The sequence below is a fragment of the Apteryx mantelli genome, chromosome 2 (assembly GCF_036417845.1).
Source record: "Apteryx mantelli isolate bAptMan1 chromosome 2, bAptMan1.hap1, whole genome shotgun sequence".
In the NCBI taxonomy this organism is placed as follows: domain Eukaryota; kingdom Metazoa; phylum Chordata; class Aves; order Apterygiformes; family Apterygidae; genus Apteryx; species Apteryx mantelli.
The window spans coordinates 136,775,926-136,793,289 of NC_089979.1; the positions used below are offsets into that span (position 1 = coordinate 136,775,926).

Below are 17,364 nucleotides of genomic sequence, written 5' to 3' on the forward strand. Positions count from 1 at the left end.
ATGACCTCTGGCAAACTGAGTAGGTTCTCCTCATCTCATGTTCTTCAGACATGGGACTAATTAAGAAAACTCCTGGCATTCTATGGTTAAGGGCTCATATAACAAGAGGCACAGAAGCAATACTGTCAGTGTAGTAATAAATGGTAAAGCTTGTACAGGCATACCTCAGATATATTGCAGGTTTGGTTCCAGACCACCTCAATAAAGCAAATATCGCAATAAAGCGAGTCACACAAATTTTTTGGTTTTCCAGTGCATATAAAGTTATGTTTACACTATGCTGTAGTCTATTAAGTGTGCAATAGCATTATGTCTAAAAAACCAATGTACATACATTAATTAAAAAATACTTTATTGCTCAAAAATGCTAACCATCATCTGAGCCTTCAGCCAGTTGTAATCTTTTTGCTGATGGAGGGTCTTGCCTCGATGCTGATGGCTGCTGACTGATCAGGGTGGTGGTTGCTGAAGGCTGGGGTGGCTGTGGCAATTTCTTAAAATAAGACAGCAATGAAGTTTGCCGCATCGATTGACTCTTCCTTTCACAAAGGATTTCTCTGTAGCATGCAATGCTGTTTGATAGCATTTTACCCACAATAGAACTTCTTTCAAAGTTGGAGTCGATCCTCTCAAACCCTGCCGCTGCTTTATCAGCTAAGTTTATGCAATATTCTAAATGCTTTGTTGTCATTTCAACAATGTTCACAGCATCTTCACCAGAAGTAGATTCCATCTCAAGAAACCACTTTCTTTGCTCATCCCTAAGAAGCAACTCCTCATCCATTCAAGTTTTATCGTAAGATTGCAGCAACTCAGTTACATCTTCAGGCTCCACTTCTAATTCTAGTTCTCTTGCTATTTCCACCACCTCTGCAGTTACTTCCTCCACTGAAGTCTTGAAGCCCTCCAAGTCAGCCATGAGGGTTGGAATCAACTTCTTCCAAACTCCTGTTAATGTTGATATTTTGATCTCCTCCCATGAATCACGAATGTTCTTAATGGCATCTAGAATGGTGAATCCTTTCCAGAAGGTTTTCAATTTACTTTGCCCAGATCCATCAGAGGAATCACTATCTATGGCAACTATAGCCTTACGAAATGTATTTCTTAAATAATAAGACTTGAAAGTCAAATGACTCCTTGATCCATGGGCTGCAGAAGGGATGTTGTGTTAGCAGGCATGAAAACAACATGAATCTTGTTGTACATCTCCAACAGAGCTCTTGGGTGACCAGGTGCATTGTCAATGAGCAGTGATATTTTGAAAGGAATCTTTTTTTTTCTGAGCAGTAGGTCTCAACAGTGGGCTTGAAATATCCAGTAAACCATGTTGTAAACAGATGTGCTGTCATCCAGGCTTTGTTGTTCCATTTATAGAGCCCAGGCAGAGTAGACTGAGCATAATTCTTGAGGGCCCTAGGCTTTTCAGAATGGTAAATGAGCATTGGCTTCAACTTAAAGTCACCAGCTGCATTAGCCCCTACCAAGAGAGTCAGCCTGTCCTTTGAAGCTTTGAAGCCAGGCATTGACTTCTGCTCTCTAGCTGTGAAAGTCCGACATGGCATCTTCTTCCAATAGAAGGCTGTTTTGTCTGCACTGAAAATCTGTTGTTTAGTGCAGCCACCTTCATCAAGTATCTCAGCTAGATCTTCTGGATAACTTGCTGCAGCTTCTACATCAGCACCTGCTGCTTCACCTTGCATTTTTACGTTATGGAGACGGCTTCTTTCCTTAAACCTGACGAACCAACCTCCGCTAGCTTCAAACTTTTCTTCTGCAGCTTCCTCACCTCTCTCAGCCTTCATAGAATTGAAGAGAGTTAGAGCCTTGCTCTGGATTAGGCTTTGTCTTAAGGGAATGTTGTGGCTGGTTGGATTTTCTCTCCAGACCACTAAAACTTTCTCCATATCAGCAATAAGGCTGTTTCGCTTTCTTATCATTCGTGTGTTCACTGGAGCAGCACTTTGAATTTCCTTCAGGAATTTTTCCTTTGCATTCACAGCTTGGCTAGCTGCTTGGCGCAAGAGGTCTCGCTTTCGGGCTGTCTTGGTTCTCTACATGCCTTCCTCACTAAGCTTCATCATTTCTAGCTTTTGATTTAAAGTGAGAGACGTGCGACTCTTCCTTTCCCTTGAACACTTAGATGCCATTGTAGGGTTATTAATTGCCCTAATTTCAATATTGTTGTGTCTCAGGGAACAGGGAGGCCCGAGGAGAGGGAGGGAGACAAGGGAACGGCCAGTTGGTGGAGCAGTCAGAACACACACAACATTTATCGATTCAGTTTGCCGTCTTATATGGGCATGGTTCGTGGTGCCCCAAAACAATTACAACAGTAACATCAAAGATCGCTGATCACAGATCACCATAACAGATATAATAATAATGAAAAAGTTTGAAATATTGCAAGAATGGCCAAAATGTGACACAGAGACACGAAGTAAGCACATGCTGTTGGAAAAACGGCACTGATAGACCGGCTCGACGCAGGGTTGCCACAAACCTTCAATTTGTAAAAAAATGCAATATCTGCAAAGCACAATAAAGTGAAGTGCAATAAAATGAGGTCTGCCTGTAATCCTACAGTATCTTTCACACTGAATCTGAAAATTTCAACAGGTGTTATTTGATTCTCTCCATCACTAAGTTTGGTGAATAGTTTCACATCCTCTCACAAGCATTGCATGGAGATAACACAGAACATCGGAAAGTAATAAAACAAGGCACGATAATAGGCACACATGAAATTTAAAACAAACAAACAAAAAACTAGAGCAATGAAAACCCCAACTCTATTCCAAATCTAAAATCAGCTCCTGAGCATTCTCTACTCCTCCCCTATATCATTCTGTATCATTGGCATTTGTGGCTGCATACCACATATTTAACCAATTCTACAGACCCTTTCTTTGAATTGTTATGGGAAAAGGAAACTAGTACTAGCCTTTCCTCAGAGGTAGCTGTTTCTCCAATTCTGGAAGCAAGTCAGAAGAGAATAAATTACGCATTTCTTTTTCACTGAGATGATGGGGCTAGACCCTAATGACTGGTGCCAGTTGTTAAGCCACAATGACAGCAGAAAGCAGCCTCTGGGATCTCTGTCCCTCAACTTCCATATTTCTTAATTTGAATTAAGGTCACCATACAGTGCATTCAGACAGTCATACACCCCAAAACACAGTTCCTACAAACCACAACAATAAATGGTGATGTTAAAACTCAGCAGATAGGCCTACCTTACCTTGGCATTATTTAGCATCTGACCAAGATGCCTAGAAGCCACGACCACCCACCGAGAGCTAAGTGTTTAAGACCTGAGTCAACCTTTTCTCATGAAAAACTACATGAGGCCTCCACCTCATCACCTACTTGTCACAGCATTCCCCAAAGCAGTAGGACACTTTCTTCAAGTCCATAATATTTCTGAATTTTACAAAAACTCTTGCAGTCAGAGTCTCTTACTCTCATGAATTATCAGGTTAGATATTGTGGGGTAATTCTCTTAAAGTTCTTCTACTTTGCATATACAAAGTACCCATTAGCTCTTGAGCTAACTTTCCATATCCCATGGAAATATCCAGAAGTATTATAGAGTAGAGAAAGGATAAACACTCCAGAAAGAAAGTAACATTTTACGTGGAGGCTTTAAAACGTGTGTCAAACATCACATGAAATCACTGCCAATTTTTTCTCCAGTACTTGCACAGAACGTGAGCAAGGTGGTTTTTTTGGTGTATCCAGTGTTCATAGACTCTAGAAGAATTTTAAGTTATCTAACAGAACCATGTAAAACAATGCTGAAGGTGTGACATAAAACACACATAATACAGTAGGTGAAACTCAACATATGTTTTTCAACACTTACCTACAATGAAGTGCAAGTATGAAAACATTCCATTCAGAGAAATGGGGTTCAGAGACCACATTTCCTTTACATTTATAATATTCATATTCTTTAATTACCCTTCAACTATTAGAAAACTAAAAATCATGGAGTGCTTCTACCTCATTAACTAAAATTTAGAGCCCATTACACCATTTTGTCAAAAATCAAAACCATACTCAAAAATACTTTGTGGAAATGTGTTATGCAAAATAACACAAAGGCAACAGCATTTATAATTCTCTTTAGGGATCTGATCTATAGGTGATTCTATATACTGTGTATACTAGGCATGCAAGTACCCTTTGATATTTGATAGGCAGCCTAACTATTTATATCATTTAAGTTATGCATGTGCATAACTCCCTTGCTGAATAAAAGCTATTTTGATCTCAAATCCACATAGCAGTAGGAGCAAATCATCAATAGCACAACAGTTTATGTAAATATTCCACACATCTATAGCATTTTTCACCAAAGAATATCAGAGCAAGACATAAACCCTTTGCAATCATATTAGCAAAAACATGCTAATATGAAATAAGTTAAGATTTCCCCAAAGGAGTTAATTATGATTTGGAGGAAAAATAAATTTGGCTTTTTCAACATTCCACTGTCTATTGCACTGCCTCACGCCATATGTTCCCTGTGACATTATACTGACTTGGGGCCCATTGTCACCATGGAGTAAATATTCTGAGACAGATACTGTGCAACTAAGACTGAAACAGCAGAGGAGCAAGTCAGTCCAAAAGAGCTACAGAGGGTAGATCTGGTCTCAATTGCAAGCAACAAATAAAAGATTGTGAAGATCATAAAAGATGACTTTCACCCTATTATTTTTTCTAGTGATCAACCAGAACTGAAACAAAATGCCTGGAACAAAATGTCTACCTATACTTATGCTTTCTCAATTTTTTTTTCATTTACAGATGTAGAAGTGATGATGAAGCCATAATGCTTTCAGATCTGGTGTAAAGTATAAAAAGCAATAGGCATGTAAGATAAAACCTGAAATACTGTCCTTTCAGGTACTTTCTAAGCTCTTTAGATACACAAAGAATCTATGTCTGTCTTTGTAAAGAATGACTTCAACAATTACAAACACAGTTATTGGTGACATAAAGAAAGGCAAGTCATCCATCTTAGGGGAACAGAAAATCTCTCTCTCCGAAACGAACAGATATTCTACTTGTTAACTTACAGCTCTGAGTGTTCATTTTATGGTTTGCCACAACTAAAGTAGTAACTGTTACACATCTGGATAAAATCAGTGAAATACAATCCTGCAAGCAGAAGGTCCTGGCTGAAAACCTGCATCACTGCTCAGAATGCTACAGATCTCATGTTAGCTGCAAGAATGGGTGACAGAACATAAATATTTTTAGTTTTAATGTCTTCTATAGATCTTGCAATTCCATAGCAGGCAGTATTGGATTCTTTTTTGTAATTTTGTTTTACCATTCACTTTAATTTGCCAACTAATACTTGATTGCATGTACTTCACTTTAAAGCACACAATGGTGAACCTTATTGCTGATCAAGAAAAGGTAAATTCATGTAATTTTGCCTGCATTAAAAACAAAATGTCTCACAAGCTAAGAAAAGACTTTGAAAAAGGAACAGCCAATTTCTCAGTTAATTTATACCACATCTACAGAGGACTCAACTGCAATTTTTAATTAAAACATTTAACTGTTTCACTCATTTCTTACAATAAGCTTTTAGTACAATTTCTACTGCTCCAAAAACCTAAGGTTCTTAATAAGTGTTTCAGTCATAGAAACAGATTCTTCTTTTTCCCATTAGTTAATTTCTCAGGTGAATTTCACTTTTGTAATTTGGTTCCAATTTGTGCATATCTTCTTTCTTCAATTAAAAACAAAACTTTTCATTTCAAAGATATGATTGGCATATTTACTGCATAATTGCAAACTGCCAGTGTGGTTTCAGATGTTATGGCTCTGCACAGAAATGATGGATTAACCTGTTCTTTACTTGCTTTGAGGCAAAAATGTTGCCTCTGGCCTTCTTTACCTAATAAAAAAAGGTGTAAAATTGTTCTCACACTATTTTTGAATTCATTTTTACCCCACTTCAAATGTTTATATATGAGCATGTATTGGATGCAGTAACCAATGATTAGATTGTTTCAGTAGAAAATGTAACATAGAATGGAATTGAAGCAAATTTTTTATTATTGAAATGCCATTTTGTTTTATTCCTCTTTACTGTGAACATGAATATTACAAAGATGTAAAAAATAAAATCATCAGTTTCTTAAATCATGCTAAAACACAGCATAAATTGATAATAATGTTAAATATGTTCTTCCTTCTGTGTCATTGCTTAAGAAAACATAAAACAAGATGAGAAATAGCAGTAACAAGCTCAATCTAATCAAGACCCCAGTAATCTTAATATATACAGAAGGGCTTCCGGAAGAACTAATAGGTGCTATCAGCACAAAACAGAGTACTGACACCTGATCATACACAAATCAGAGGTACCTTTCAGACCAAAACTTCTTCTCCAACATCCAATCAACTACTATATTTAGTATTTCTTTCTTGTTCACTTGATTAAGAGATTACACCTACAGGACATGATCTTTCTCATGTGATTCCTTGAGCTAATACAGAGGGGAAAAAAAGGTGGCTTGTTATTACTAAAGTAGTTCTACCCTCTGAAAATTTGAAAGGTAGAAGAAGGGTTTTGTACTTGAGAAGTTAGTTAAAAAAAGTACACGTTTGAAAACACACATATAAAGTCTCATCCTGCACAAATTTCCTATGTAATCTCTGGCAAATCAGTCACACAACTACAGAAGTAGACTTCCTACTCCCATATATCTATTTAGGAGTTCACTACTTTCTTCTAGACAGATCAAACCTCATCCACCTAATATAATAAGGAAGATGGGCTGCATAACAAGAACAGAATCAATTTTTCCATATGATCCTCTTTCCTTAATCTCTCTTGATCTTTCCTCCTTCACAGAAGGAATCAATATGCATGAAAGAGGTGAAGTGGAGCAACACTGGCTGGGCAAGAGAGAGGATGCTAGGCATAACAGACTGCTGCAGTAGGGGAAGAAGTGCAAAACCAGAATGTCAGGAAGGGGAAAATAGTTCTGAAGGGAGTGTGAGCGTGTGGAAAGACCTACATACCACTCAGAACCAGTGTACAGTGGGAGAAGTCATGGGAGCCAAAAGACCTTAGTTTTCTGCTTATAATAATGTAGACAAGGAAAAAGTCTGGAAAAGAGCTACACTTGACTAGATTAATGACTGTGTTCTGCATGCATTGAATTATGAAGATGTGAGTCAGGAATTCAGAATGTCTGTTGTCATGAAAAAAAAGGAAAAATTGGGAATACTGCAGAATAATCTGCCATAAATGTGTTTGTACAGAACTGCTGCAAGAAAAGAAAGTCAAAATAACATGACTTACATGATCCAAAATGAGCGCAGATAGTGGAGATACCTACCTTAACATGAAAATTTCATCTTGGGCATGCTGAAGAGTTGCTGGTGATTTCCCTTCATTGACTTATCTGTCAAGACACCTCTGCATACAGCACCTCCATACACACAGTATGGCATCAAGTCTGCATGGCACCGTGCAATTTTCCAGGACCTTCTTAATAATACAGATATCAGGGGTACCTGTGAATTCTGCCTTTGCTAGCAGGACCACTTCACTCCTACTCTATGTAGAATCAATTTATCCCAGGGCACAGGTGTACTGTTTTAATATCAGCAATCAATTTTTGGTTTTGTGACAGTAAGACTGACACCAGCAAAGCAGCACAGCTGGAACACAACAAACTTCCTCCCATGCTGGCTTTTAAGTCAGACTGGTTCAGTAAAGCCTCCATGTGTGCTCTACTTAGGTTCCTCTTAACACAACTAATAGGAACCTGAAAAGCTGTAAATAAGTTAGCTTTCAAAAATATAAAAAACAGATAAAAAAATTCAGACTCTGCAGCCTCTGGTCATTTTAGGACAGTCCATGAATAAGACACTGTTTTGTTTCTAAAAATAACATCCACCAGAAGAGTGTCAGGGCCCTGAGCGCATCCCCCCCGTCTAGAAGTGCAGTCACCTGAGTTAAGGAGTTTAACTTACTGCGTTCAGCGCCAGCTCTTTCACTGATAACAGCTGTTGTGAAGAAAGCTAGAAGCAAGAGCCAGCCTCTCCTTTCCCTTGGGAGCTGCTTTTAAGGAGAGGCTTTGCTGCTGGCCCTCGCCTGCACTACACAGCAGCTATGTCTCTGCTCTGTCTCCTGCCTCCTCCATTCCAACCCTGACCAACTGGCTCTGCTTCCTGGCTTGCCCTTGCACCTGCCTCATCACTGCGGGCTTGCTGGGTGACTACTGAACCGGGTTGGATTGCAGCCTCTGGACTCTATCCTGACCCCAACTCAGGTTGAGCATCCCGCTCCCACTGGCCTTACTCTTTATCGTGCTCCGCTTCCAGCACACCCCCCGCAGAGCAGCCGGCCCTCCTCGCTCCTGACAAATGGTAACAAGCTCACAGCAGTTGCTTCAGATTTGCAGTGAGGTGTCAAAACCCGCCAGATGAAGATAGGCTGTAGTACTGATATTTAAATACACTCAAACTACAAAGCAAGATGTGTAAGTAATGAAACCAGACGTATCAATCTGAGCCATATTTTGCTGATTGCTCATGTGTGACTTGAGGACATGCCCAGCAAGCCCCCTCCTCCCTTGGCCCGTGCTTCCTAATGGGAGCACCTAATGGGTATAAACCCTGTGAACTTTCTGGCCAGCCTGTCCCAGCTACTGCCTACGACGTGTCAAAAGAGCCGGAACACCCCGGCTTCTTCCAGTCAATGGACTGCTGCTGTTAGAACCGCTCCCTTCCAGGACTGAGGGAGAGATACACCAGACTTCGGCACGCTTACTGAAACGCGCCAGCCCGCTCAGAGCAGCGGAGCCCGCGACAAGGAGAGAAGGGCAGCACCGCCCCCCCGCCAAGACGGCCCTAACGGCCCCCCAGTCGCGCGCACCCCCCGCGCCACCCACTCCCGGCTCGCCGCAGGTGGGAGCAGGCAGGCCCGAGCCGCGCATGCGCCACCGGGAAGCACCAGCGCGACCCGTATTTAAAGGGCCAACGGCTGCCCCTGCTCGCGCCATTGCATGCCCTTTATCCTTGTCGGGGTGTTTCGCCCGCGTCGCGGGAGGTGGGCGGGCGGGCACCTCAACCACCCCCCGGGGGTTCGGCGCGTGATGCAGGGCTGGCCGCGCGCGGTGGGCGACGAGGAGGGCCCAGTTCCCGCTGGGGGCAGGCGAGCAGGCGGGCGCCGGATTCCTTGGATTGCGGACCTCGCAGGGCAAATAAAGCGGGGCGGGAGGGCGGCTGCGCCGTCCCAGACGGGTTCCTGCTGCTGGGGGCGGGGAGGGCGGCTGGCGAGCGGGAGCGGCGCGGCGCCGAGCAGCAGCCTGCCCCGCGCGGATGGAGCCCGCGAGCGGGAGCCGCCACGCCGGGTCCGCCGCGAGGCCGCCGGCGGCGGCGGCGGTGCTGCCGGCGGGCGGGAGCGGGGAGCGCCTGGGCAGCGCCACCCCGAAGCAGTTCTGCGCCGTGCACGGGAGGCCGCTCGTCAGCTACGCGGTGCGGGCGATAGAGAGGTAACTAGCCCGGCGCCGCCCCGCCGCGCCCTGCGGCCTCCGCCGCGGCCCGGGCTGCCCCCGCCGCCCCTCGCCCGACCGCGGCCGCCGCGCCAGGGGCCGCCTGGGCCTGCCGCCCTCACGGCCCCAAGTGCCTGTGGTGCGGCTGCCCATGCCCGTACGGGAGGGCGTTGTTCTTCCGTGGGACCGGGTCCCGCCCCACGCAGCGAAAACGTGTGACAAACGGCAGGAAACGCGGGGGCCTGGCGGCGGCCGGGCCGGGGGACGGTGGGAGCCCTGTGCCCGCCTCCCGGCGGCGCGGCCCCCTCTCGGAGCGGCGCCGCGTTTGGCGCAGGCCCGTGCAAGCCTTCGGGTTCGAGGCGCGAGGGTTCCTGTGGCTGCCTGAGGTAGCTGAAGGAGCCGCGTACCCGCCTCTGTGCCGCGGCCTTTGGGAGCGGTGTCAGGACCCGCCAGGGGCCTGCGAACAAGGTCTCATCCCGTCTTCGAAGCGGGGAAACCCAATGGTCTGTGTCAAAGATCACTGCAGTACACTTCACCGTTATGGTCTGTGATGTAGCGTCCTGCCTCAGAGGAAAGTTAAAGGGTTCCTTGGTTTTGGGTAAAGTCTAGGTACAGAACTAGAAGCTGATAGCTCTCTTAGTCTGAGGCTTCACGCGTCACTCTCCTTTGTTTACATAGGAGCAAAGAATTTAAGTAATGGGATATCTTAGCAGTCAGGTTTTTCCTTCTAATGAGACTGTTGAGTTCTAGGCATGTAACTGACAGTATATTTTTGTCCAATGTTAATGTAAGTCTTGTATCTAGTGTCACTTGAAACACTGCAGGTAGGAGTGGAGTGTCGGAAGTATACTAGATGTTTTGCAGTAACTTGTAGAAAAGCAAACCTTTAGATTTTAGAGGGAAGAAATGGGGAGGAGAGGGAGAGGAGAGGGTGGTGAAAAGAAATGAAACTGCCAACTTCTCCCGGAGCTCTTAACTCATGGAAACTTGTAGAACATCAAAATTGGGACTCTTTTTCCATTCCCACCCAGAGAGGCTTCCCTCAGGTCACTTGTTACTTTATGAAAGAAATATTGCTTGTTTTCTTTATTTAATTTTCAACAGCAGCTAGTCACAAAGCTAAACACATCAGTAAGCAAAACCTCTAATCCAAAGCTTATCACAGCTGTAGCTTCTGCCAAAATGTCGTGGGAATCTACAGAGAGAAAGAATAATATCCTCAGTCAGTGTGTTAGAGACCTGGAAAAAAAGAACAGAATGAGGTTTGGGAAGGAAGTGATATTCACAGGAAAGTAAAACATACTCATAAAAATCTTTACTTTTTACTGCCAATAAGTTCTGGGAGAATAACAGTCCTTTGAGCAACAATATTACATTTATGTTCTAAAGCTGCAAAAAATTAGAAGATTGAATTCTAATTGTACAGTTTACCCAAGCACACGATCCTAACTAGATTGTGAGAGAATCAATCAAGTGCTTTCTCTTAGCTTTAGGAGTGTAATAGTTAGTGCCAGTCCTCTCATAGGCAGAACTTTCTGCCATCTCTGTACTGATTTGGATGGAGTGTTGCCTGGTATGTATGTGTACAGGGAATTGGGAACAGATGTAATTTAAAGCTTGAATGACTTGTTTTCATCTCAACTCCTTCAACTCTAAAAGTGTAAAGGAGGTACCTTGTTCTTAGTTTGTGTAAATGTAGGCACAGAAAATATAATATTATTGAGGAACTGCAGCTTGTCACATCATCTACCACCTAGAAGTTGCAGATTTTCTGTGTTTGTTTTGATATTATCTTCTGATATTGTTTACCTGCTCTAATTGACTAAATCATTAGCTCGTTAAACAGAAACCCAGTGAGAAGTCATTATAGGCTATCTCACCTACTTCAGCTATTTTTCAGTTTGGGGTTTTTGGTCTGTAAAAAAAAAAAAAAAAAAAAAAAAAAAAAGTAGCAACATACAGCCAGAAATATATTAGCAAACCAAGAATTTGCAGCTGCTTTGCATGTGCCTTTTAAACATGAGGAGATAAAGATTTTTACACTATTCCATTGAAAGTAGTGAGAACTGTAAATATTGATGTGGAAAACTGGCAGACAAGAAGACAAGAGCAGACATGAATGAATAAGCAGCATATCCTGTTGCCTAGGATGACAGAATGCACAAGGTTGGCCTGCCAATAATAATCAAAGATAATGCCCCTAGGAAAAGGAGATAAGAAAAAATAGGATAGGGAGGAAAGATTGCTTTTTATTACCAGTACAGTGGTGCTGATAGGAAGGTCAGGCCCAGGTCCTACCTTGGGGATAAAAATAAAATATATTAGAAAACTTAAGTGTATCAGTTTTCCTATGAATTTGTTTCTGCTTTTGTTGAACTCTGTGAGGCTTTTGCATCAAGTCCAACGGAACTACAATGGTGTTCTTCCTTTTTGCTTCTATACGCACTAGTAGGGTTCTTCCTTCAATTTAATTCTTTTGTATATGTTTATTTACAGTAGGACCTTTCCAATTCCTTTTTTGAGGCAAGGAGGAATCTCACTTCCATGTGTGCATGCACACACCCGTACATGTTTCTCTAAGCTATAGAGAGGAACACTGTCTAAGGTAAAAGTTTAAAATTTTGGGACAAATAAGCTGCTCTGCTCTCTTGCTCTGCTCATATTTCACCAATCACTGAAAGTACAGTGCAGAGTTAATTGTTTTTATTCCAGTAAACACATTATCCAATGGCTTCAACCAGCTTCTTTGCTTACAGTGATGTAGTCTCACAAAACAGGTGGCCTGATGTCAAAAAACATTACCTGAGGGAAGCTTCCAGAGAATTGCCTCTTCAGAAGTGTCTTTTATAGTTTATTTGCCAAATATTTTTATCCTCATTGGCTGATGCTTGCTTACTAGTTACATAGGTCACGCAATTTCATTTTTGTTAAATGTAGACTAGCACATTAGTTTTGCTTGTCCGGTTATCATTAGCTTATTCTTAAAATTGCTTGCCAGCTAAAAATAAAGATAGCAGACAATCCAAATGTTTTACCTTTATAAAGATATTACCTTTCTTATCTTTTCTGATCAATAAGGAATACTGGTTTAGTTTTTCAGGGAAAATGGGTCACTTTTGTACATGAGATGCTCAAAACTTGCTTAATGTATCTAGGATGCTTTTGAGACTTAAAATCTCCCTGCTTGCATTCTGTGTAGTTTAAAAAAAAAAAAAAAAGTATTTGTATATTTTTTCATATATCAAGAAAGTCAAAAAAAAAAGGGGGGGGGGCAAAAAATTACGCTTGCTTTTTGCCTTCAACAGTCCTTTTTGTCGTTTGGTATTCAAATAATAATATCACCAAAACTAATGTAGTAATTTCTGTTTTATCTCTGAAGAGTGTCAGTGAAAGATTGTATTTTATGCTACTAAAGCCATCTCAGCAGTCACTGCCTGACTCTGGCCTTGTTTTGCCCATGCTAGTGCTGATTTCAGTAGGTTGTGTGTGAGGCAAGTCGCTACTGGTCTGGTTAAGAAATTGACTGCAAGTGTTTAAGCCTTTTGTCAGATTTAAGGCTCAGAGTTGGTACTTGTTTCATTTTATACACAAGTAAACTAATAGAGGGTTAAAACCTCAAAATCACATTGGTACCTGAGCCTGCTGTTAGGTGATAAGAGTCTCAAAGCATAACCTGTCTGTTACTTCATTTCTTCTGCAGTCCGTGTTTGTTAACTCGGGTAATAGCTTAATCTGTTTCTGAGTTATTGAATTACTTTTCTTGGAGCTCTAGCTCAGCTAATATAAATGCATATGCTTTTGCTGAAATTTAATGAAACAGTATTGTTTTCCACTAGGCAGCTGACCTACTTAGAAATTTTGCACTTCAGTAAGTCATGACCAGTAGGGCAATCTTAAAGAAACATATAGTCCTTTTTGCTTCATTGTTTTGCTTTTACTAATCTTGAGGTTGTCTCAAGGTAATTGTCAAGTGATTAGAACTGGGATTGTTACTTTTGTTTCATTTGGTTGGATGTGATTTTCCAATATAGGACTACAGCCCATGTGGTGTAGAAGCAATAGAGTTCCGTATTTGTTACCTTTTAAAGCATATTGGACTACGTTATTCAGATCTCTTCTGTGCCTTGTTCTGATTGTTTCTAAAGCTTGCATCATCAGACGGAATGAAAGATTTTTTTCCTTGATTTAATATTTTCAAATGGAAAGGATATTTATTATTTTAAAACTGTTTTTGAGCAGATCCTGAATTTATTATTTTAGTATGAAATCTGCTTTCGAAAGGAAAGGGTGTGACAGATTAAGGAAAACAGACCATTTGCTGCCTGATTGAGTGTCCTCTGACAGTCTTTATAGTTCATTCATTAAATCACTTTGTGACATTTCCATAAGCAGATCTTTAAAAGTTAAAGCACCAGTGTGACACACAGTTCCCATTCATGAGAAATTTGTAGCATACTTTACTGAATTAGTACTTTTTTATGAGTTTTGTACAACACTTCTGATGGGACATTTATGCAACAAAGCACAAACTGTTCTTCCACCTAATCAATCTAGAGGTTACCTATATACACCTACAGGAATAGGTTGCATCTCTGAATCTCAGCTCTAATCATAGAACAGTAGTCCAGAGTGAGTTTAAGGAGGATATACTCAAGTTCATGAATGTGTTTATGCAGACACAGGGTGGAGCTGTGACCGCGTCCTGTCACTTTTTGGTGTATTGTACCACTGGAGGCCTTGAGCCATTCCAACCCCCCTGTGTGCAGATTTATCATGGGCTGGCCAGTACTTCAGTTCTCTCCCTAGTTCTCATATGATGCTGTATACTCCGCAGTTGCATCATAATCTTTTTTTATTTGACTCCAGAATGGGAAATGTCAGTGCTTTTCTTTCTTTTCTTTCACTGTCACTTGTAAATATGCAGACTGTCTTCTGTTTCTGGGAACTGTACATTTTCTTAGTCTTTCTGCATATAGGAGTGCAGAGCTCTTATTTTCTATTAATGTGAAATAGCTCTCCTTGAGTTTTGCTTTATTTAAATGACTGAATCTCAATATGCAAAGAAGGTCTGAGATGAATCCAATTTGCTTGCCCTAATTTTGAGTTGAAGTTGTGCAGAAGTGCAAAGTTTTATAGCTAAGTGTAGAACTGTGCCAGGACTCATTTGAGAGTTTTCGAACCTTTTGATGAACCTGTGGTGAATGACAATTCAAAATGAATCTTGAAACTGTATGATTTCAGATTTTACATGTGCTCAACTTTAATAAGAAATGTTGAGAATGTTAGTTTGGCTGAATTTTCTGTGTTTGTTAACAACAAAATGAACATGAGGAAAAATTTTTATCATCTTTAACAATGCTAATAGAGCTTCCATTTATTTTATTTTTAGTAGTTCTTTTAAAATTCATTAAAGTACAGTTTTCCACATTAGTTACAAAACCCACATAGAAGATGGAAGATGCACTGGTGTCTTATATAGTGCTGGAGAAATGATTTGCCTCGCAGATGACTTTCCTTTCGGACTAAGGATAGGTTCTAGGTGATACCTTCTCTTGTGTTAGAGTAGACACCAGGAGGTTGAGCCTATGCATTTCTGAAGAGCCATAAATTTTTCGTTTTTACTTTTTTTTTTTTTAATTGCAAGGGTTTAGTAACCTTGGTCCTTCTTGTGTCTGCAGAATCATTTTCAATAGTTTTACTTGTTTTAGCAGTGAGAATATGCCATACTTCTCCCTCTTTTTGCAAAGCCAGATTTGTAGGTTCCACATGAGTATAGTAAATTATGTTTTTTCAGTTCATTGTTCATCTGACTAGCTTTGTGTCTGTCGTGCTTAAAAAAAAAAAAGTAACTGTCATCTGTGGAGATGCAGAAAGGAAATAAAATAATGTTAAATCCTTTTTGATGATCTCTACATAGCATTTAGGAAATAAAACACTTGAGTAATTGAATTTGGATTGTGGCACTTTCATTATTTTGAAGTATAGTATGCTGCATGTGACTGTAATTTTTGTTCTTAGGTCCTTTGACCCAAGTATGACTTTAGCCAAACTTCAATTATGACTGTTTTTAATCTTGTGGGTTCCTCCCTCTTCCCCCATGATAGAATTAGGCTGATACCTGTGTTAGAAGCTTCAAGTTTTTAAAAACTCTTTTCATGTGATGGCGACTGTGGCTGGCATAACTTCATTTTCATGTTTTGCTACCTTCCTACAGCAGAAATCTGCACGCGCACACACACACACACACATATATATTTTTATATATGTATGTATATATATTTCTTCCAAACTACCAGCGTAATGCCTTCTGTCAACACTCAGGTGTCATAGTCTTGATTCATTAGCAGTCTGTCTATTTCTGCTAATGTCTGCCTTGATGCAGTGATCTTTGTCTCCAGAGCTTTTTACTTGGTCCCATTGCTGCCTTGCTCTTATTCACTTATATGTAGTGTACTGCATACTGGAGCTTGGTATGTTCCAGATCCCAGAATTTACCATTTTACTGGAGACTGAATTTAGCAGAAACTAAAATAGAAGGCATGTGGTTGATTTAGAAATTACATTTGAAGCTGGTGATGAGGCTGCAGTAAGAATTGTTTTGAAGGCCTTCTGAAGGATTATCAGAAGTTTTTATTTCTGCAAACTGTTTTTTTGGAAGTGAGTTCCCAGAATTGCAATTACTTTGACATCCGCATATTGGTAGAGATAGTCTCATGTGGCTCTCCATGTAGCAGGGATAGGCTGCTAATGTACAAACAAAATATAATTACTGGAGAATATTGAGATGCTTTATTTAGCCATCTTGATTTTTTTAATATGAATTTCTTTATCTCATGCAGATATTTGTAATTTTATTTTGTCATTCATGTCTACTTTTTCTGTTTCTGTACTATTTCTTCCAGGATAAGTTGGATATCTGACATTATTGTGGTGGTCTCTCCTGAAAATATTGAAACAATGAAGACTATCATTCAGAAATATGGCCACAAAAGAGTTACAGTAGTAAAAGGTGGAATAACTCGTCACCGATCAATTTTTAATGGACTGAAAGTATTTGCAGAGAATGAGTTTTCCAAATATCTGCTCCAGAAACCAGAAGTAGTGGTTATCCATGATGCTGTGAGGCCATTTGTTGAAGAAGATATTCTGTTAGAAGTGGTTATGGCTGCTAAAGAACATGGGGTATGTACTAAATAGCCATGCAACACTGCAATGTTCTTATATACTGTACAGGGTAAAAGTGGGATCTCCTGGGATTTACATTAATGATATGTTGATTTTTAAGTAGAATAGATTCAGAACTCTAGTTATGCAGAGAGGTCAGACTGGAGGAGACATTTTTTAAAGGCAACAGGCATTATTTGCTATAGAGAATGATTATTGCTATTAGAGGCTATCAGTAAGATATTAAATTCATCTGCAATTTGTTAGTCAAAACGTAGCTAGCCTAATGATAATTTACCGCCTTTTCTATGCGTAATTCTTGCCTAATGCTAATGTTTGTTAGTGTTTGCTAATTGCGTCCAGAGAAGAGAGCAGTAGATTGGCTGAGTAACAAACATTATGCGCGTTCATCTCATACTTGCATGCAAATCCTGAGTAGGTAAGTGGCAAGGGAACTATCTCTGTGTTAACACTAGATTTGTCTAGAACCCTTAAGCATTGCAAACTGCTGGGAAATGAGGAAGCTGGAAGCCTCCAGTATGCGTTTGGAGATCTTTCTTGTCATGACTGTATTTGAGGACTGTGTACTTTCTTGGGAATATTTACAGGAACTAGAAAGATTTCTGAGGAAATAAGTGGTAAGTGACCGGGAGGAGTTGGTAGA

At 40.8% G+C, this 17,364-nt stretch overlaps 1 protein-coding gene and 1 pseudogene across 4 annotated transcripts in view; one reads left to right on the plus strand and one right to left on the minus strand.

Annotated features, from left to right (window-relative positions):
* Positions 1 to 382: 382 nt before the first annotated feature.
* On the minus strand, positions 383 to 2,150 carry LOC136991409 (tigger transposable element-derived protein 1-like; annotated as a pseudogene).
* A 7,213-nt stretch (positions 2,151 to 9,363) lies between these two features.
* CRPPA (CDP-L-ribitol pyrophosphorylase A) overlaps positions 9,364 to 17,364 on the plus strand; it is a 134,204-nt gene continuing 126,203 nt past the window's right edge. For 3 of the 4 annotated variants that reach the window (XM_067291625.1, XM_067291627.1, XM_067291626.1), the window contains exons 1-3: positions 9,465 to 9,536; positions 12,033 to 12,141; positions 16,439 to 16,718. In XM_067291625.1, the coding sequence (XP_067147726.1) occupies positions 12,089 to 12,141; positions 16,439 to 16,718 (333 nt within the window). In that variant the 5' untranslated portion in view covers positions 9,465 to 9,536; positions 12,033 to 12,088. Of the gene's footprint in view, positions 9,537 to 12,032; positions 12,142 to 16,438; positions 16,719 to 17,364 lie in introns of all 4 variants that reach the window. The other variant, XM_067291624.1, reaches the window with a different exon arrangement.